The sequence below is a fragment of the Miscanthus floridulus genome, chromosome 16 (assembly GCF_019320115.1).
Source record: "Miscanthus floridulus cultivar M001 chromosome 16, ASM1932011v1, whole genome shotgun sequence".
Lineage (NCBI taxonomy): Eukaryota > Viridiplantae > Streptophyta > Magnoliopsida > Poales > Poaceae > Miscanthus > Miscanthus floridulus.
Window position 1 is genome coordinate 101,379,726 of NC_089595.1, and position 22,415 is coordinate 101,402,140.

General features: G+C 45.8%; 1 protein-coding gene across 1 annotated transcript; it reads right to left on the reverse strand.

The window, feature by feature from the left end:
* Positions 1–17,219: 17,219 nt before the first annotated feature.
* Positions 17,220–21,209, reverse strand: LOC136512235 (KH domain-containing protein SPIN1-like). Its single transcript, XM_066506217.1, has 7 exons — positions 20,921–21,209; positions 20,675–20,763; positions 20,197–20,351; positions 18,400–18,513; positions 18,201–18,317; positions 17,897–18,040; positions 17,220–17,695 (listed from the first exon to the last, which is right to left on the reverse strand). The coding sequence occupies exons 1-7, from the start codon at positions 21,013–21,015 to the stop codon at positions 17,552–17,554; spliced, it is 858 nt and encodes a 285-aa protein (XP_066362314.1). The 5' UTR covers positions 21,016–21,209; the 3' UTR covers positions 17,220–17,551.
* Positions 21,210–22,415: the final 1,206 nt, after the last annotated feature.

Below are 22,415 nucleotides of genomic sequence, written 5' to 3' on the forward strand. Positions count from 1 at the left end.
ATGTTGCAACACATTTAGTCTGTTGCATTATAGGCACATATTGCAACTATTTTACAGAAATGTTGCAATATGAACCCCTATGACAACCAAATTAGTGGTGTTGCAATCACGTGGCGTGGCAGTAGGGGGAAATCCTTGTAGTGAAACTCTTTCGTGTTTGGATCCACATCAACTCGAGCTACTCCCCGCAAGTGATGCTAACTCTCAACATGTTAGAGCCAAGTTAGTATTTCTCAAAAACATTTTCAATAAATATTTTCACTTGCTCTCCTATGTGCACTAGGCCTAAATGCAATGCATGAAGTCCAACACCTAGTGGCACTAGATGATCGAATTGTCTAGTTAAGAACCCCTCTTAATAGTATAACCATCTATCCTAAATGTGATCACACTCTCTATAGTGTCTTGATCACTAAAATAAAATCTCTAATTATACCTTTGCCTTGATCTCCAAAGGATTTTGTTTTTTCTCTTTCTTCTTTTCCATATTGAGCACTTGATCATCATGACATGTGGCCATACCATCATTTCATGTGATCAACGTCACCATTTGAGTGCCACCATGCTTCACAACTTGGACTGCACCAACCTAACTCATATCACAACTCATGACAAAGGTTAGTGCATAGGTTTCATCAATTATCAAAAACTAAACTAAGGCTTTCAGCCGGCACTTCCTCCAAACTCTTCCCTCACACTCTGTCTCACTATTACTTATAAGACTAGATCTTATGGAGAACTAATCTTCTATTGATAACTGGCTGTGATCCTGATGGGGAGGGTATGAATTAGGGTTTTAGGATGACTCCCCTAGAGGGGGTATGGGGCTGTATATATAGGGGGTAGCATCAATTCTGGACCCTCAGACTTAAATAAACGGTGTAGATGCAACCTAGAAGACGATAGAGAACCGACGTAGCAACAGGAGACTAAGCGGTGGGCCTAGGGAGCTGGCCGGTTTGTAGGTGGGATCGGCCAGTCCCACCTGGCGGCCTCTCACCCTCCGTCGTGGTGTGGTGTCTTCTAGTGTCTTCTAGATCCTTCTAGTGTTGTTTATGTCGTGAATAAGCGCAATTAATTCTGACATATAGGTCCACCTTAATGGTTTTCTGAATAAACCTTGCTGAAAACACATATTCACCAAAACTCATGAAATTTATTAGTTAAACCCCTAAACCTATGTTTGGTGATGGAATTAAGTATATACGTAAGTTATTTTGATGGTTTATAATTAGTGTTAGTGACCGTCCACAAGCTCCCCCAAGCTTACCCTTTGTCGGTCCCTGAGCAAAGTTAAACTTAAACAATGGATCAGGAGTTGCTACAATGCTTTCACGCCTCAAAAGTACACATGCGTTCAATAAAAAAGTCTCCACCAGATTAGAATAAATTAATCTGACTTTCAAACTCACCCATATTACCTTCAACCATGGGGCTTCTTAGCCTTCACTTGGATCTTGAGCAATTGAAAGACAGAACGATCAAGTCAAGCACTATGTCCCAAGTTCTTTGTTCCACCATTGTTCCAGAGTTTTTATAAGTTTTTAAAATAAAACACAGAGATTCCATTGTATGACAATCTCAAGTCTCTCCATATATGTGGTATTTGTGGATCCTCACCAAGGCAATAAAGATGTTATGCCTTTTTCTTCCTACCACTAAGGCTTATGTGGAGTTCATAGGTAGGGAGAAAGCTAGAGCATACTTGCAATGCATATATTGTAAAGTCAAACAACAGATCCAAAGAGAGCTGAGTCATACAATCAAATCAAGATGTGCATGTGTGTGGATGTATGGTGGATATATATGGTGGCTAACCTAATTCTACTTTGTTCCTTGAAAACTTATCTCTCTTTTGAAACTTGAAAACATTTGCTAGAGAACATGGGCTATCTTATTTATCTCTTTTTTCAGGTGGGCATCTGAGCACCCATTGTTTTGAATATCTCGGACACTTGTCCATTTTTTCAACTCTTTTTTTTCTTTTCTTTATTTTTTATGAATAACTTTTGCATAGCCCCATGTCTCTTTTCTACAACAAAACTTTAAGAGATAGCAACAAGAACTTAGAGCATTTAATTGATGGATGGAAAACCTAATAAGCATGTTTTTGTATTCACTCCAGTGTAGGAGTAAAAGATTTTTGGGTGGATCTAGATGGAAGACATGTTTTTACGCCTACCCCCAGTGTAGGAGTAGTGCATGTGTGGGTGGCATGTATGTGATCTTGATTTTAAGAGTATGACAAATCTCTCATAAGGGTCAACAAAGCTTGACAAAACTCAATGCAAAAGCAAACAGCATATATGTGGAAGTTTTCCTAGCCTAAATAACATGTATGGCTCTAGTAGGAATTCAAGCTTTGCCATACAGGAACTCGTCATGTAATATTTTTGTGTTTTTCAAAAGATAAATCTCTAGAACTTTAGTGTCACTAGGAGCAAGATAAATAGTAACTCAGACCTTCTCATATCATATCCATCAATTACCTAGACTTAGATCAAGCATATGCCACCCACGAGTTTCAACTTCAGAGTAAATCCTTATATCAGAATAATTTTATTCAAAACTCGAGAGAATTCAAGGCTAAAAACTAGGTACTTGAAAGGGATTACAATAGAGCAATTATTCATCATTTTCATTTAAGAGATTATTCTAAGTTCTCTTTATTTTATTTAGTTCTTAAAAATAAATTAAAGCAAACTAGACACACCTTTTTATTTTGTTTTCAATTTTACTAGATCACACTTTATTACCATAAATACAAAGATAAATTTTTATTTTATTTTTCATTCATTATTTTTTTACTAATTAAAAGAAACTAAAACAAAAACAAAAAGGGAAAGAATACTTATCTAGATACACAAGAGTACTTCTCCCCCAAGCTAGCTCTTTCAATGAGGGTTCGATGTTGTCAGTCCTTCGAATCAGACTTTTCTTGTGAAGTTCATTGATCAAGTACCTCGGTTTGCTTTTGAAGATAGGATTCTTGTGATGATGCCTCTAATTGTGATGTCACCTTCTTTCGCCAAACTCATCTTGATTTTGAGTTTGATTTTGGTTTGATAGGTTCAGAACCTTTACTTATAGAAATTTGGAGAATCAACTGACTCCCCCATACTTTGCTTGAAGTGTGTTATGATCATAAAGACAAGGTAGAGATCAAGTGCATGTGCTTTGTTGGTGGAAAAACACCAACATAACCAAAATTCTATTCATTCTTCTCTAACCTTAGGCACATTAAACAAGATGAAGTTGATATTTTGTGTTTTGTTCAATTATAGCATGGATGATAAGATCAGAAGATTAAGTATGAATGTAGCATTTAAGTATATTTGTCCCAAAGGGTTGAATTGCTTAACCCATAGAAGGATTGTCTATCTATGCATAATGTATCAATATTTACATGATTATGACTATCATCTTCTAGAGATAGGATGTGTGACTTTTTAGCCCATTTGGTTAAGACTATGAGATCAAGAAAGTGGTGCTAGGAACAAGTTTAAAGAACTAGACATGTTGAGTTAATCAGATTGGATCAAGTAAGTTGTAACTCAAACATGTTTATTTCTTAATTATGTGCCTCCCTGAATAAAAAACTATTTAAATAATGACCATTTACCTTAGGTTGTTACCTTCGTCATTAAAGCGTGATGACACCCCACATGACAAATGGTAGATGACCCATGATAGTCCTTCTCTTTTTGCTTGAAGTTTACCTTGTTTGGCTAGACTCACAGTTATGAGCTTCTTGTTGCCTAGATTGTACCCTTTCTTTCTCATCCTTTTGTCATGCCATCTTTCTACTCTTTGATCTTGCCATTTTGTTGGACCTTCCGCCTCACCCTTTGTTTTATGCCCCAATGACTTGTTTTCACAAATGATCTCCTATTGGTGAGGGCTTATGAGGTCCGTTGATCAAGACCTCTCCTTGCATTTAGCTTTTCTTTACATCCTTTGATCTAGGAGATGAGGATGCGACAAGTTGCATGTTCTTCTCTCATCATCCTCTCTTTGATTTTTGTTGATTCTTGGTTGATGAGATGCTGTTCATTAGAGCTGCAAACTTGAGTTCCTCCATCCATGATTAATGAGTTGTGTCTTCTTTTCACAAAGTTATTGGAGTTCATCATGTGCCTTGCTTCATCTTCGATTTGAATTCATCTCGTGACTTACTCAAATTGAATTGAAAGTTCCTACAGAGGTTAGTCCAACAAAATATCCAGTGTCTACTAAAGCATACTATCGGCTCAAAAATCAACCTAGACACCACGTCTAATTTGATTTAGGAAGACATTTTAACCTAAGCACCATACTTAATTTAAAAGCCTTTGGAAGTACGATCAGCACCCCTAAACTAAGCTCCTTGCTTAATTTAAAAGATGTATGAACATACTCCAAACCTTAAGCATACTATAGCAGACATAGGTAGCATGAAAGCATTATAGAGATTTATTCAAATGGAGATGAAAGAGTATGATTGTTATTTAGCAAGTTGAGCATGGCTTAAAGGTAGAGACAACCAAAATAATTTAGCAACATGGCAAGAGATATTTTTTTAGAGAAGTCTATCCCCTAGCTTGAATTTTGCAAAAAAATCAAGTTTGGATGGATGCAATTAAATGTTGCATGATAATTGGTAGGACATACCTTGCATCATCATCCTTCATTCTTTTTGCTTTAAACCTGTAATGGTTAGTGACAAAAATACTTGAAGGAATATTTTCATAATTATATTTCTATTCTCATTTCATAAGGACATTACAGCAAAGGGTAAAAACTCATGTTATTTCCCAAAAGTGCTTGTTTTAGATAGAAGCTAGACCTTGGGAAACCTTCGAATTGTGCTAAGTTGGTGAGGTGGTTTCCCCTCCAACACCAACCTTTGTGTACCTATCTTAAGATTTATGCCAACGAGATTTGCAATATTTATGATAAACATATGTATCTACAACCACCCTTTCAAAATTTTGTGAACAAGGAGTATGAGGGGGTTGACGATCTCGTGTGTGGCAATGTTGGAGAGACCAACTGATTCAGGAGATTTCTCATATTAGCATGGATTTGATGAGGTGTTTATGAAATAGCTTCCATGCTTATCAATGTCATCTCCCTTTTCAGACTCTAAGGTTGTTTTTCATGAATGTCAAAAATTTCCCTTGGATTGGTGACTCTTGGGTTAATCTTGTCCAAGGCCTCGTCCATTCATTCAATGGCAATGACACATAAGTTCTTAATATCCTCCAGCCATTGTTGTTGCTCTTCTTTGTCTTCCTTGTGGCCTTCATGACTCCTATGCTTTGGGTGTCTTGGTGGATTTCTAGGATTATCATGAGTCTCAGGAGAAAGAGCATAAGAGGAATCATCGGGGTCAAAGATGGGTTTGAATGAGACATCTAATGTGGGCATAGAAGGGGAGAAGATAGGAATTGCTTCTAATGACTTGGCACTCCTTCTATGGGTTCACTAGACATGTCATCATTGAATTCTTCTCAATGTCCTACATGAAAATAAGGATGCTGTCTAAGAGATCCCTTCTTGAGAGGATTTGAATTATATTCGCTCGAAGGTCTCTTGTGGAACTAGAAGTTTAAGCTTTTTCCAAAATCAGCATCAAAAAGATCATCCTCACAAGAAATTTCAAAATGTTGAATTTCTTCTTCTTTTGGAGGATTTAGATTCTGGGGCATTGATGGTTCAGGGTTGATAGCTAAATCTTGGGATTAAAGTGGTTGTGATTTGACTATCAAAACTTTCTCTTCTTGTTTGGGAGATGATTCATTCTCTTCCTTGGGGAGTTCATTATGAATGCTAGTGTAGGGAGTCCTTCCACTAATTCTATCAAGCATAGACCTTGCTTCACTAGCAGTCAAAAGAAGGAAAGCTCCTCTAGAGGTTTGATCAAGAGATTGCATGGAATCCTTGCTAAGACCTATATAAAAATGTTGAAGAAGTACCGGGTCTTGAATGACAAGGTCCAGGCCAGTGATGATGAGGTCATTAAAATGATCCCATGATGTGGCAAGAGATTCTTCTTCTAGTTGTCTAAAATTTAGAACCTCTTTCCGAAGGCTAACCACTTTAGAGATGGAAAAGAAACATAAACAAAATTTAGAGCATAATGTTTTCCAATCTTCGTGCATACTTCCTACGGTTTGACTATACCATTGTTTAGCTCTTCCCGTCAAAGAGAACAAAAATGACTTATATCTTAAGGTTTTGTCAGACATGCCAGTGATATGCAAGCATGCAAAGGTCTATTCAAACTCCTATAGGTGTACGTATGGGTTTTCACTGCCTTCTACCGAGAAGGATTGTTCCCAAATCAATTTTATAAAACACGAGCGTAGCTCATAACCAGGTGTTAGGATAGACTCTGAAAGTTTTGGTGGCTCTAGGCATGCGCTCGTAGGTTTAGCATATTGATATATAGGTGTGTTATCCATGCTAAAAGAAAAATTAAAACAAAAGAAAGAATAAAAGATAAAAGGTTAAGCTAGGCTTGTAGTTAATTCAGCAACTATTTTCCCGGCAATGGCGCTAGAAAGCTTGTTGGTATTTATTAATGCACACAGATAAATCCGCAAGCGCACGGATACTATTGTAGCTTTCACCCAGAAGTATTCCAAGTATTGTATCCACAGGGAAACGTGTGAGACTAACTATGGTCTAACTTAACTAAGGGTAGCAACAGGGTTAGGATAAACAGGAGCGTAGAGAGGATAACTAAGGTTCTCTAGTTGACTTCGGTAAGCTATGTCTTATACTATTCAACTAGGGACATTACTAGGGAAAGACACCAGTAGAGGATGCTTTCCTTCATAACCGGGTTCTACTTGGCCTACAAATGGGAGGTGTGCTACAGAGGATTCAACGAGACTATAAGAGTCACCCTCGTGAGCTACCACCGATCAGGAATGCAGGGTGCATCCACGATTAACCTTAGTCTAAGCACCACGCTAACCCTTATGATTAATACTTTACTCCCTCTAGGAAGAGAATAAAGCACTCAAAAGAATCACGATCTTGATGAACAATATAAATAAGATGCTTACTTGAATAAGAAGTTGATTATCAGAGAAGTCTCAGAAGCAAGCTCAAGTAGAACTTGATTCCGCCAAGGTACAAGTCGTAGAGAGAGCACCGATAGGTCGGCACTTCCTCCAAACTCTTCCCTCACACTCTGTCTCACTATTATTTATAAGACTAGATCCTATGGAGGACAAATCTTCTCTTGATAGCTGGCTCTGATCCTAATGGGGAGGATATGAATTAGGGTTTTAGGATGGCTCCCCTAGAGGGGGTACAGGGCTGTATATATAGGGGGTAGCATCAATTCTAGACCCTTAGATCAAACCGACTTGAATAAACGATGTAGATGCAACCTAGAAGGCGGTGGAGAACCGACATAGCAACGAAAGACTGAGCGGTGGGCCAAGGGGGCCGACTGGTCTGTAGGTGGTGGCCTCTCGCCCTCCACCATGGTGTGGTGTCTTCTAGATCCTTCTAGTGATGTTTATGCCATGAATAAGCGCAATTGATTCTGACATATAGGTCCACCTTGACGGTGTTCTAAATAAACCCTGCTGAAAACACAGATTCACCAAAACTCATGGAATTTATTAGTTTAAACCCCTAAACCTATGTTTGGTGATGGAATTAAGTATATATGCAGGTTATGTTGATGGTTATAATTAGTGTTAGTGACCATCAACAGCCCCCAAGCTCTGCCTCCTTGAACTCTATTGCCTTGAATCCCACTCATAGTCATCCTCATTGGTGCTGACCTATGTTGGAAGGCACACTTTTGGAGAAGAACCACTCTGATCTTAGCCTTGGCAAGCATGTGTCGCATCCATCGAACTTAAAGAGGAAGTGTGGCAGAGGGCATGCCCATCTGGGGTGGCGCCTACACTTGGTAAGGTGGTTTCAGGTGTAGAGGTGCACTTGTGGGGAGCGTGATGAGTAGGCTCACATGGGAAGATGGACAACATGGTGAGGAGGCAGGCTCTAGATCCATCATGGATCTACTCCACTCTGGATTTGTGAATTTGGGATTAAAATCTAGATCTCGAGACCTATGAAATAGGGCAAGAGTACATGTTGAAAATGGACTAAAGTGCATTATTCTCGAGCATATTCTAAAAAACAAGAAGTAAAGAAAGGGAGGCCATTTGGATCCTAGTCAATGCTTTGAGCTCAAGATTTCAAATATTCTACCAGCACTACTAGGATCCCAGCCCATTCACTTTCATAATGGGCGTCCTTTCTCTATAAAAATCTAGCATGATGTTCTAGAAAAATGGCACACGAACATTGAACCTAGCTCTTTTTTCGAGAACATGCTTGGCATGTGTTTCATTAACAAGAAGTTAGAAGGTTTACATGCCCAACATCACATCACACCGAGGTGCCCTGAGCGATGGGGTTGAACATGAACACAAGGCACTACAATGCGGTGGAACGCACGCTGTTGTAACTAACTAAGAAACTAAATGTGCGACCGACGGGCTTGCGATGTTGAGTGAACTTGTGCTCAAGGCACATGCACCGCCTCCCACCTCTCATGAGCACTAGCCATAGGGAAGAGCTCCCACATTGCCTAGCGCTTGGACAACGACAATGGCATTTGGAATGTCTCATGGAACCAAGTGGCGATGGTCGCGTCAGGCATCGCCAGAGCTGACTGTGGAGCGCTCGCCAATGGCTGCCATTTGCTGAGCATGACCCGCTTGGCCTGCTTCTCCGGGTTTGGGTCATGATAGACGGACTTGGCAGCAAGTCTATCATTGCGGCGCGGCACCAGGTTCTTGACCCACACGCGCAAGACACGATGGTGTGGCAGCTACTAGATCAGTGGCTTCTTGAGCGACAACTTTAGACCGGTGATGAAGTCCTCGATAGAGGTTGGTTGGACTGTAGGCGAGACTGCAATAGAAGGAGGAGGGTCCATCCCATGTACCAACATTGATGGGCTATCGTCGGTGGGCTGAGCGGGCTGCCCTTTGTGGGTGTCGTAGGAGGCCCCGACAAAGAGCTACTAAGGCTGCACTTCATGGGCTTGGCTGGTAGCCCTGACAAAAAACTATTGAGGTGGCAAATCGACACACATTGGAGTATCCCCGTGATTCGTGACTATGATTGTGGGCCATACCATGAGCTCATGCTCGTTGGCCACTAGCCCCGATGCCTAGGACGCCTATGGAGGGCTACTTTACAGTGCCATGTCTAGCTCCAAGACCTGCAGTAGGTGCTTCGAGGCCGCGAACTTTGGCTGGTCACGAACAGTGCCCCCCAAGTCAGAGACACAAAGCATTAGATCCATCCATGGGGGCAGTGGTTGAGACCACAATAGAATTTGAAATTCAAACTCTTAGGAGCCATTAGGCGACTAGTAGGGGGAAGACAACCCCGGACGTGACGAAGGCTAGTGACATTGCGCACCCTTCAGTAGTAGGCACTGCCTATGTGGCCCAGATGACAAGGGACCGGTACCCAGTTGGGCTGGGCAGAGAATCTCTCCCACAAGGACAGGTGGCACTAGCTAGAACATTGGGCCCCACCTAAGCTCAAGCTGTAGCTCTGGTGCGCCGTCGATGTACTGGCCATCGCCGCCATTGTCGTTAATGTTGCCATCGTGACCAAGATGGAGTCAGTGTGGGCATGAATGAGAGTGACCATGGTTGCCACCAGCAGCATGACGACAAGGACCGCACCTTGGAGGCTCCCGTACCTAGTCCAAGGAAAGGTGTCGGGGCAAACGACTGTGCTTGTAGTTCCTTGCTCGATGCTCTGTGTTGAGGTAGAAAAGGCGGCGGGATGGAAAGGTGCACCGGGCAGCAATGTGGTCCCTAGCCAGACAGTTGAAACAGAGACCGGCGAGCAAAGGCGGCACCGGCCACTAACGATGAGGGTGGGGCGAGGCATGGCAACGCTAGCATCGGCGGCTTTGAACAAGCACAAAGCCATCAGAGTCGATAAGCGCACCTACTTGAGGAACGTGGCATCGAGGAAGCTATGAGACAAGGTGCTGGTGCATGGGCACACATACGACCAGCTAAGGCTCGAGCCACTGGTGCACGGGCACCCAAGCAGCCGGGTGTGGTGGGGCCGCTAGAGGACCATCGATGTCCTTGATACTGGCTCGACGACGACGGCGGTGCCGCCTCTTCTTGGTGCTGATGACCAAGCATGAGGCAGAGCTCTCCTCATCACACAACACTGTAGGCATGGGCGAGCCCGTCACCTTGATGTCCTGGTGAGCGGCTTCTAGGTACGGCGACTAGGTAGTAGAGGATGCGCAGTTGAAATTAGAGTCATTGGCACAGGAGTCGTCTTCCCAACGCAGAGCCTTGGATCTACCCACAGACTACTTAGCTAGGAAGAAGGGTGTGGTGAGAGGAGATAGAGAGGAGCTCCTACCAACACCGTCGGTGGAAGGTGGTGATTTGCTAGAGGTGGTCAGCGCCGGACTTGACGCCAGACAGCTGGACACTCCAGTGCCTACATCCATAGGGTGGATTCCACACTACTGCTACTACTGGAGCACACCGTGATGTTGGGGGCCGACATTGCCGACAGAGGTGATGGGGAGGGGGTCGGTAGAGATCCTACCTTGGTTGCCACTCAAGATTCATCCCCATCAGGGCTTCTCGACGCTGGTTGCTGCTGCAGTAGTGTGTAGGGCACCGTGGGGGCCTCTGTGGCTGTCGATGACTGTTGTGCGAAGGCCCCACCCTCTTCTAGGCCACCGGCGTCCACTCTGGTAACCACCAGAGGTGGCCTAGATGGGCTTATCAGCCGCAGCATCGATGGCACTGCAGTGGACATGTGCCCACTAGATCTGGCGTCCAGGCGCATCTCTGGGGCGACCATGGCCGCGTATCTTAGAGGTGGAGGCCTTGGCGCCGGTGCCCGGTGGTGGTGATGGCGCAGATGGGGATGGGGAGGGAATCCGTGAGGTCACTTCAGTAGGGAGGTTGGGGGAGGTGGAGGGGAAAGGGAGAGGGGTGCCGACACTGTGGTGGTGGCCAGTGCCACGGGCGACGGTGGGGATGGGGACTCCTGGGTTGGGTTAGGGTTGAGCTCCTCGGTCCTAGCATCGAAACTCTGGTTCTGCGAGGTGGCTTTAGAGGGGAGGGTGGGGGAGGGGGAGGGGGAGGAGAGGGGCAGCGGAGTTGGGGGCTTCAGGTTTGGGTCCCTCGGCTCTTGCCACAACAAATTATGTTGGAACATGTGTTGCACACTTGCAGAAGGTGTGTTTTATTGGCCCCTTGGATCTCTAGCACGGGTGAGCTGACCACTCACCAGCGCTGCTGACCACACACTATGGCTAGAGGTAGAAGAAGGAAGGGAGAACAAAGCTCACACACACATACACATAGCACAAGCACCAGCGTTGGCCAAAGCTCTACAGAGGAGATGGCAAAACTGAACTCGCTCTCTTTACTGAGTTGCAGTAGAAAACTATATATACAACTCTACCTATCTAATCCTAGTACATAGACATGTCAGATTGCCATGCTGCTACAGTGACTAGATGTGACAACAGGGCTAACTTTGGTGCCTGCCCCTGCTGTGGCTACAGTGCGGTAGGGGAGCCGTTCGGCGCCTGCCCCTCAGCGGCTACAGTGCAGCAGCAGGGAGCCTTTTCGGCGCCTGTCCCTTGCCGCATGTTCACACAAGGGAGCAGTAGATTACTTAATAATTCTTCCCCTAATCCTGTTGCTAACCCTAGAGCCCCCTCCATGCTGATCATCTTCTTTAGCTCTGTGAGCCGAAGATGACTAAGCGGCTTGGTGAGGACGTCCATGAGTTGCTGACCAGTTTCAACGAACTCGATGATGATCTACCCTCCATCGATACAGTCCCTAAGGAAGTAGAACTTGACGTTGATGTGCTTGCTTTGGTCATGGAGAACCGGATTCTTCGCAAGGGCGATGGCGGGCTAGTTGTCCACATCAATGCTGGTGGGTGAGCTTCCACACCGGTCAGCTCACCCAATAGCCAACGCAGCCACACAGCTTGGCATGCCGCTGTGGCCACCGCCACATACTCTGCCTCACATGTGGAAAGCGCCACCACCTTCTGTTTCAATGATAGCCATGAGATTGGAGCCGACCCAAGGAAAACAAGCATGCCAGAGGTGCTCCACCGTCCGTCGATGTCCCCTGCCATGTCTGCATCACTAAACATAGTGAGTTGTAGCCTACTTCTATTGGTCTTGGGAAAGACGATCCCCTAATCCACTGTCCCCTTAACGTAGCATAGTAGCCACTTCACCGCAGCCCAATGATCCTCTCAGGGATCCTCCATGAAGTAGCTGACGTAGCCCACGGCAAACGCAATGTCCAGCCTTATGTGGACTAGGTAGCATAGACCGCCGCTGATGCTCTGGTAGAGTGTTGCATTACCTTCGCCATGATACTGGTCCTTGTTAGCTTCAGTCGCTCCTCCATCAAAGTCACACATGGCTTGCACTCAGCCATGCCGCTTCGCACCAATAGCTTCGAGGAGTACATGCTCTGATCGAGTGTGAGCGCCTCCTTCCCCTGTCTCACCTCAATGCTAAGATAGTAGGAGAGCATGCTGAGATCGCTCATTCAAAAACGAGCTATCATCTCACACTTAAAGTTGTTGATGTCCTCCGCAAGCGCGCCGATGATGATCAAGTCATCCACATACACATCGATGATGAGCTCCTCCTTCCCCGTCATCGCGTGTAGAGCGCGTGCTCGGTTGCACACCACGTGAACCCAAGCTCGCCTAGCGTGGCATCATGCTTGGCGTTCCACGCTTGTGGGGCCTACCGCAGCCCGTAGAGCACCTTGCGCAGTCGGAGCACCCTATGCTCCGCTCCCTGGACGGTGAAACCCAGAGGTTGCCTAACAAAGAGCGTCTCCACCAGTTCGCCATTGAGGAAGGCCAATTTTACGTCCAAATGATGGACGCGGCAGTCCTTTGCTGCTGCCAAAGCTAGAAGTAGTCGGACAGACTCCATGCGTGTTACCGTCGCAAAGACTTCCTCAAAGTCGATGCCCTCACGCTAGACAAAGCCTCGGGCAACGAGACGCACCTTGTGCTTGACAATGGCGCCATGCTCATCCCACTTGACCTTGTACACCCACTTCAGGCCGATCAGACATCATCTTGGAGGTGGATCAATGAGCTCCCAAGTCTCGTTTTCCTCGATCGCCTTCATCTCCTCCAGCATCGCCCATCGCCAATTTGCATCGCGCTCGGCAGCACGAACGTGGGTGGTTCCTCTGTACTGATGAGAAGTAGCTCTAGGTCATTGAGCAGCCAACCCACCAGGCCTAAGGGCCCTGTGCTGCCGATGATGTTGTCCAGCCTGTGGAACCGCACCTCCTCACCGTCGTGGAAGACATCCATGAACTCAATGATGTTGCTTAGAGGTGAGGCGAACTTGATCGGCATCGATGGAGTTCCCTGTTCCGGTGGAGTGGTCAACACAGCACCTGGAGTGCTCGGCACCCTAGCTGTAGTGCTCAGCACTACTCCTAGACCGCTCGTCACCACTCCTGGAGTGGTCAACACACTATAGGAGTGCTCAGCACCAGTCTTGGAGTGGTCGGCACCACTACAAGACCTCTCGGCTCCGCTACGAGAGCGTTCGACACCCATCCTGGAGTGGTCAGTACCACTGCAGGACCGCTCAGCACCACTCCTAGAGTGCTCAGCACCCCTCCCAGAGTGCTCGGCCCCGCCCCAGGAGTGATCGGCTCTGTTGCTGGAGTGGTCGGCACATCCTCTCTAGTGTCTCCACTACCGTGAATGACCAAGTGCTCGACAACAAAGGTGCTGGTGAAGCCGCCAGCTTCCCTCATGCCTGGACTGTCCTAGTCCCAGGCTACCTTCTCATCAAACACGATGTCGTATGAGACAAGCACCTTGTCTCCACATGGGTCATAGAGCTGGTACGCCTTGGTACCTTCCACGTAGCCCAGGAGCACCATCAGTGTGCTCCTGTCCTCCAGCTTGGTGAGGACCGGCTTCGTCTTCCTAACATGGCTAATGTAGCTGAAAGTCTGGAGGAAGGACACGCTCGGCTTGCGCCCATACCAAGCTTCGAACGGTGTTTTACCCTTTAGGGCCTTGGTGGGGGGCACAGTTGAGGATGAACACCACCGTGGTCACCGCCTCACCCTAGAACCTTGCCGGCATGCCCTTGGCCTTCATCATGGATCGAGCCATGCCGACCACCGTCTGGTTCCGCCACTCCACCATGCCATTCTGTTGTGGCGAGTACGGTGTGGTGTGGTGTCACACCACACCCTGATCCGTGCAGTACGCAGCGAACTCCACCGAAGTGAATTCACCGCCACGATCAGTCCTCAGCATGCGCAGCTTCTTGCCACTCTCCACCTCTACGCGTGCATTGAACTTCTTGATCACCGTCGCCGCCTCGTCCTTGCTCATCAGGAGTTGCAGCCACATATAGCGACTGTAATCATCCATGAGCAGGAGCAAGTACCACCGACCACCGTTTGTGGCTGGCGTGATTAGCCTATAGAGATCACCATGGACGAGCTCGAGAGCATCCACCGCACGATACTTGGCCGCCTTTGGGAACGGCTCACCTCCGTGCTTGATGTGGGGTAGCCCTCGGACCATCTTCTCCAATCGATCGAGTGCGTTGAAGCTAAGATGGCCAAACCAGGCATGCCACAGCCATGGCTCCTCGGTGTGTCATGCTGCCAGGCACACCGGCTGCTCCACCTTCAAGTTGAGCAGGTATAGGCAGTTCTGGGACCTCTTCACCTTGGCAAGAAGGCACTGCTCCCGGTCCCTAATCCTAAGGACGCCGTCCTTGATCAATACCTCGCTATCATGCTCATCCAGCTGGCCAATGCTGATGATGCTTGAACGTAGCTAGGAGATGTAGTACACATCCATTAGCGCGCGGTGCTCACCGTTCTGGCACCTGAAGATGATGGTGCCGCGCCCTCGAATTGCCACCCTTGAGCCATCATCGAACTTCACCGTGTCAGTCACGTTGCCATCAAGCTCGAAGAAGGCTTCCTTGGAGTCCATCATGTGGTTGCTGGCGTCAGAGTCCAGGTACCACTGCTGCTCCTATCCACCGCCCACACGTCTGAGGTGGACTTGGACGCGCGGTTCATCGAGGTGGACAGCCCTCAGAGCCTTGCTGTACCCTTCCACCGCCGTCACCTCTCCCTTCTCGTCAGCCTCAACGTTGTGCAGTGCATAGAACGTCGCCATCAGGAGAGTGGTCTCATCATCATCATCAGCTTGCGCTAGATAAGCCTCAGCCTTATTCTCCTACTTATAATTTGGGCACTCATTTGCCAAATGGTCCATCTTCCCGCAGCGCTGGTAGGCGTTGGGGTCAACCTTCTTTCTTCTTCTCCGAAGAAGGCTTGCCGTGGCGCTTGCCATCGCCACCGCAACTAGAGGAGGCTTCCCCGGAGTTCCTTCGGGCGGCCCACTCCTGCTCTGTTAGCAGCAGCTTGCCGCTGTCCTTCGACGTTGTGGCCTGCTCCATGTGCTCGTCCACTGCCCGTAGACGACCTGTCACATCCTCAATGGTGAGGGTAGACAAGTCTAGCATCGTCTCTATGGAAAGAGCGATCTGGATGTACTTCATTGGCACAGAGTGGAGGTACTTGGAGACCGCCTCTTCTTCATTGATGGTGACACCGTGGCTCCTCAGCTTGTTGATGAGTGTCTGCGCAGGCAGAGGGAGAAGTCCTCCACCGATTCATCATCCTTGAACTTGAGGTTGGCATACTCCTGCTTCAGCGGCTGGGCCATCGTCTTCTTTGCACGGTCGGAACCGACGCGCAATGGCCTCCCACGCCTCTTTAGCAGAGCTCTTCGCCCCCAACTGCGCCATGTACTCCGCTGGCACAGCAGCGAGGATAGCCTCCAACGCTGACATGTCGTCGTCTTCGTTGTCGGTGCCCTTGTCAACAGCATTCCAGAGTCGTCGGGCTCTGAGCTTGACCTTTATGGTCACTGCCCACTCGCCATAGTTGGTGCGAGTTAGCGTTTGGCCAACTGGTGCCACTTACCTCCCGCACCGTGCGCACGACGACCTCCTGTCGTGGCTGGGCAGCCACAGCAGCGCCGCTGCTGTCGCCCATCTTTAAACCGTCTGTCATCGCCAGCGGTTAGTCCGGTAATGACGCTTGTACGGCTCCGATACCACTTGTTGGCTCCTTGGATCTCCGGCACGAGTGAGCCGACCACTCACCAGCGCTGTCGACCACACACTATGGCTAGAGGTAGAAGAAGTAATGGAGAACAGAGCTCTCTCACACACACAGCACAAACACGAGCGTTGGTAAAGCTCTACAGAGGAGATGGCAAAACTGAACTCGCTCTCTTTACTTGCAGTGGCAAACCATATATACAACTCTATTCATCTAAGTCTAGTACACAGATATGTCAGACTGTCATGCTGCTACAGTGACTAGATATGACAACAGGACTGACTTTGGCGCATGCCCCTGCTATGGCTACAGTGCGGCAGAGGAGCCGTTCGGTGTCTGCCCCTGCAACGGCTACAGTGCAGCAGCAGAGAGCCCTTTCGACGTCTATCCCCTGCCGCGCATTCATAGAGGAGCAGCAAATTATTTAACATGAGTTCTTAGGAGTTTGGTGACGAGAGACGACATCTAGACATGATCGTATTCTAGAATATGTAGAGTGTGTCGTGTCCCTTACATCCAACCGTATTTATCCTCTAAATAAATATTAACAACAGCAACAAGGCTCCAACTACCATGGCGTCACCTAATGGGTCATCCAAGTCGCTCACATATATGTTCCTAACTTCAGATGCACTTGTCAAATTGTCATTGCACATGAAGGTTTGAAAGTTCGTACCAAATTTTGTGGCTATATGGCTCAAACTGTGGATGCCAAACTTTGCCTAAATCTGGCCACTTGGACCGGATTGAGTCCATGTCCATGTTGCAGTTCTAGCGTAGAGAATAGAGATGCAACATGAGGTATTGCTAAGGTGTATCGCGCACCTTTTTCTCAACAGTGTTTAAGATAATGCCTGATGCCTGAAAATTGATTAAAAAATGGCAGTACCAAGCGAAGTCTGAACTAGCTAGTGAACTCAAACCCATGGTTGTAACCTTGTAAGTAGCAACAGCACCTGCAGATACGATCCATATTTCTGCTTGCCAGGAACTATTTGAGAAGAGCTCGCAAATACGTTGCACTGAAAAGCAAACAAAGTTGAGATAAATACCGGCACACTAGTTCACTGTAACTCAGAATTCTGCACAGTACTATATCTCAGCACTACCAGTAACAAATAAATCAAATGTTCTAATTATACAGCCATAGAGGATACACTAAGCATTGTCATCTGTCACTCAAGGTTAATGTCACATGGGATGGGAGATCAAAATTCACCTGCTAGTACAGTAAAGGATGTTACACACACTATCAACACCGTCATAAAAGCTTGCTCATGGAAAAATAGGGTGTGAAGGCATGGACTGATTGGGGTTGCTGGAGAGTCAAGATGGAGGAATGAGCCTCCGCGGTGTCATTGTTTCACTCTTTTCATGCCGCCGTTACTGAAGGGACTAGGAGGAGCACCACCTGGATGTGGACTCTCCTCTCGGAGTGGCGAATTCAACATTGCAAGTTCTCGGAGTTGCTGTCTCTTGTAGTAGTCTTGTGATTCATCCTGTGTACAGGTACATAATAAGAACTATGGTTTAGAAACAGAGGTCAAAGAAGTTAATTGTCTATTCCTTTGTGGAGAGGTACTCTAAGCTGTTAAAACCTCTCTCATTTTGGCACCTTTGGATGTTTTGCCACATGTTTGAGATAAGCTGCAGATTCAAAAGCAGAAAAGGAAGATGAAATTGAGAAAACATATGCATACCACTGGTTTCAACAACTCTTCAAGGATCTCTTGTGCCTTTGCAAGTCTTGCATCAATCACATTAGCAGGTAACTCAGCCTCAATCAAGATATGGAGGGGTTCACTCAAATGTTCATAGCCAGATCTTCCCTTGAGTTGTTCCTCCTTTACAAGATGAAAAAAGCAGCAAGATTAATATTGTAGGCTTAGTAAGTGTAATCAGAAAATCAATGCCTACTAAAAAACGAAACCCTAAAACAATCATGCAGTCATTTTTAAGATACAGTACACAGCCATATCCACCTAATTCTAGAGCAATGCTTACCTTGCCAGAATCTTTAATTGAGCCTTTCCCTCTGATGAAAACACGACAGCCTGTAGAGGCTTCAATCCTCTTTAAAGAGTTTCCCCTTGGTCCAAGAAGACGGCCGATAAAGTTGAACTGTACAAAAACAGCAAGAAGTTCAAGTATTGGTGTCATACTGCAGTACCTACCCTTGCAAGTACGAAAGATGAAAACATACATTAGGGTATGTTTCTGTCGGTACTTCCAACCGCAAAATCTTCTTGACAATGTAAGAAGCGGGGCTTTGTGGGGGTCCTTGCCAACTCATAGCTCCTTGCGGAACACCTACTCTCTGATCAATGGCATTAGTGTTAAGGTGATGTACATCTTTGGATGTAGTATATAGGATGTAGGAACTCAGAAGGGCAACATTGTCATAAAAAGAAACAGGCAATGCTATAGCATTGACCACCAAGAAGGAAACATAATCAAATAGTACCTTCTGGCTTCCAAATATATTTCTAGTATGTCCAAGATTCTGTTACAACTTAGTTGAGCCACAGGTGCAAGCTTGAAAAGGTCTGTTTTCAAAAATTATAAATCCCCTTGTTTACACATTTCAACTCCAGTACAAGGGTAAAGCATGGATTCTTTAGTCACCAAAAGCAGACATCGGCTCTTTTGTGCAAGTACATAATATTAATCTGGCCACTTAAGTTAAAGAAGAAAAAGATCAGTTTGATCTTATATTTCCTCTAAGAGTGTATAAAAAACTCGACCAGCCGGGGGTATGACATCCCCAAGTAGAACTCAACCTTGCTGGTCGAGAAAATCCCCAAACTCCAGCTTTGTTGGTGAGGGGATATTTTTAACCAGCCTAAATTCGTTCCCACAGGGAGTGGAACCCAAGATCTGGAGGTGCTACTAAAGCACTTGCAACCACTAGGCTATGAGCTCTTTTGCCTCTAAGAGTATATATATAACATTAAGCATAGACCTTCTTTCAGTATAGAAATATTTACGACGGCTTCTTTTCAAGCATTTGTTGGATGTATTGGAGGCAGCTTCTTTGAGTTCTTTCCAAACATTTTGCTACAAAACGGAGCTCAATATGGCAGACATGCTATCTCTTCATGTCAAGTGTTAAGCTCAAAGAATATTCAGATGATCTGGACAATATGGGTTGTAGATGTAAGTGTTTTAGGATACAGGTTCTGATCATCAACTCACAAATGAGAGAACTGAAAAAAAAAAAGATAGAAATTGACAAGAATACTGCCTTGGCAGGTTGGGAATTTGGTGGTAATGGAAATAATGTAATATTGAAAAGGAATAAAATGGTAAAAGAAGATAACAGAAAATTCAATTATTGGTTAACACCAAACCGTTTTCACTTTTATGGTGTTATGTGCTTAAACACCATAGATTATTTGCAAACTTTTGCGTTCTAGGATAATTCAAGTGTCAATTACATTTGGTTATTTGCAACCTCTTATGTAAGAAGGATGAGTACGCGTACTTGGAAATAGCGCAATAAAAAGACAGTGAAGGAGAGTGGAGATCAATATATGTGTCACATTGATATAGTGACTACATAGTTTTGTGGTGCTTGCTAATTCAAAGGATGTTGAAATGGGGAGGGGAAGTGGATCAACAGCACAAATGGAGGAGAAACCGATGGCAATGCCACTTCAAACTAAAAAAAAAGGTTCGTGGAGGACCACCTGTTGGCTTATACCTAGTATATACTAGTATATAAGAGTCCACATACTTCGTACTCTTGAAAGCCGATTCTATTTTGTGAAAGCCTTGATGGATAAACTTGATAAGTGCAGGCATATTAATATGGCATGGATCTTAACCCTTGTTCCATAACTTCAGAAAATGCAGAGCAACCTATATTTTAGTTATATCTCTTATATATATAGCTTCTCCTTCTGTCGAAAGTTTTTTTTTTACAGCCCATGCCGCCGAGTAAACAAGTATGCTAGCTGAAGATGACTGTAGTGTATTTGTAGATAACTGGAGCAATTACCTCTGAATGCATCCCATTCCATGGACTAAAACCGTTTCCACAAAAGTTTGGCATGGGGGGTGACGGATACATCTGGTTGGGGCTTGCGGGTGGAAACCTCTCAAAGTCCCCAGCAGCACCATGTTGGCGCCGGATATTCGACACCCGCATTATTTCTGGTATCATGCATCCATAAGCAAGCGTTAGCACATAACATCGACATGGGAACATGGGAAATATCCTGCCACTGAAGAGAAGGCACTGTGTCTCTTAGGAGCAAATGAGATTTTTCATATCATAGAAAGAACCGAAAACATAGCAGCCAAAATAGAAAGACAGTTATCGAGGAAGTTTTCATCAGCCAAAGGCTAGTAACATCGATTAGCCCACGGTGAACAGCAAGACAAGTTCGGAATCCAAACCACCGCAGCAATGCTATCCGCACAAGAAACATAGCAACGAGAGCACGTTTTCACAAAACTCGGATCGAACCGCTCACCTTGATTCAGCAGCCTGCTGCAGATTGGGAGCACCTGCATGAAGGGCCCCAGCTTCTGGTGCTCCTGCAGCAGCTCCGCCAGGTACTGACTGCAGCACCGGCAATAATCCAATCCGACCACACAAAGGAGAAGAGAAATCGAGGCACAGACAGATCAGACGGCCGCCCCGAAAACATCAAAGAAGCAATATTTTCGTTGTTCCGAGACAAGAGAACCCGCGCCCCAACCCCAGCGCCGAGGCTTACCTGCCTACGTCCGGCGGCCCGGGGGGCCTCACCACCTGCGGCGAGATGGCCCTCGCAGGGGAGAAGCAGGCGTCCGTACCGTGCAGGCCGTCCATGGAGGCGCGCGGCGGCGGGCCGGGTGGGGGATGGGGCCGCGCCCGGGTGCCAATCGGGGGAAGCCGGGCCGCTACGGACGGGAGGAGGAAGAAGAGGAGAGGAGAGGGTGTGTTTTTATCGCGGTGCGTATCGTTTTCTTTTCTCGGTGCGGGTGGCAATACCCTTTTTTGGGAAAATCTCGGCAAAACCCTCCGCCCGGCACGACGTGTTGCGTCGCGGCGGCATACCTCTGCGCCTCCTCTCCTGCTGCGCCTTCCCGTAGGGTTTATAAACCCCTGCCGCCCAGGGCAACTGCAGGAAGGATGCGCATCAACCTACTTGCCATATTCTATGTTTACCGGTTTTACTAGGGCTACTACGTCACATCGCTGATGGCTCGGTGTGTCCGCATCTTTTCTTGAAGCTGTACGGTAGAGCTCTAGAAAGGTTAGCATACTTGCTCCATTATCCCTCTGGCTACATGATAGGAATATGGCCCATGTCGCTCATCTCATGAGTCATACTTTTTCAGCAAACGAATAGTATTTTCTCTTATAACAAATTAGTCAATAGTACTTTTCAGTCTGGCTTATCAGCCAAGCGAACAGGGCCATATACGTTGACTTGATCAATTGTTTATACAATGCATATAGGTAGCATAAATTTAAATAAAATTTAATATGCATCATCAAGGTATTCCTATGTAATAAAAATAAAAGATTTGATAAAATTATGCGTTGGTAACATTTTAATATACAAAGATTATTTCATGTCGTTTTTCTAGACTGTAATTATTCTGCTAGCTCATACTTTTCTAAAACTTTCTCTCCTCTACATAGTGATGCATAGATGACATACTATAATTTTTTTTGTTTGAATGGGCCAAGATACATTCCTCGTGAAAAAAGAAAGGGCCAAGATATATCATTAATTGTCATGATAATCATAAGCAGTCGTATACGATAATAATTTTGTTTGACATGCTATATAGTACAACTCTAATAGGACAAGTTGTTACGATAATGAAAATAAGGGACAATTTTGCATCTGTTATCTTGAACTTATCAACATGGCTTATCAGCCATGTAATAGTATTTTTCTCTCACAATAAATCAGTTTCAGACGGCTTATCAGCCGCAGAAACCATCAGCCAAACAGCATGTGATGGGTCTCGACGTCTCGTTCTACTAGTGTTGACGATGGGGCTATAATTAACCATATATTGTGTCGTGCTAGCTAATTGAGATCCTAATCATGTCACCACATGACTGAGATGGCCACAAAAACGCACATGTGTTGCTAGATAGGCAGTTGATATTTGACGGTGGCATGCTAATAAAAATGGCGATATCTACAACATATTTGTATCACCACACTGGATATATCATCTCTATATGCTTGGTGGTCTCACGTCTCTTGA

Excerpts from the sequence above, each read along its gene's own strand:
- LOC136512235 (XM_066506217.1), bottom strand. The coding sequence starts at position 21,015 with ATGGACGGCCTGCACGGTACGGACGCCTGCTTCTCCCCTGCGAGGGCC. Across the intron at positions 20,352-20,674 it reads CAGCAGGCTGCTGAATCAAG|AAATAATGCGGGTGTCGAAT; the intron begins GTGAGCGGTTCG and ends GCATGATACCAG. Across the intron at positions 17,696-17,896 it reads AAGAGTTGTTGAAACCAGTG|GATGAATCACAAGACTACTA; the intron begins GTATGCATATGT and ends ACCTGTACACAG.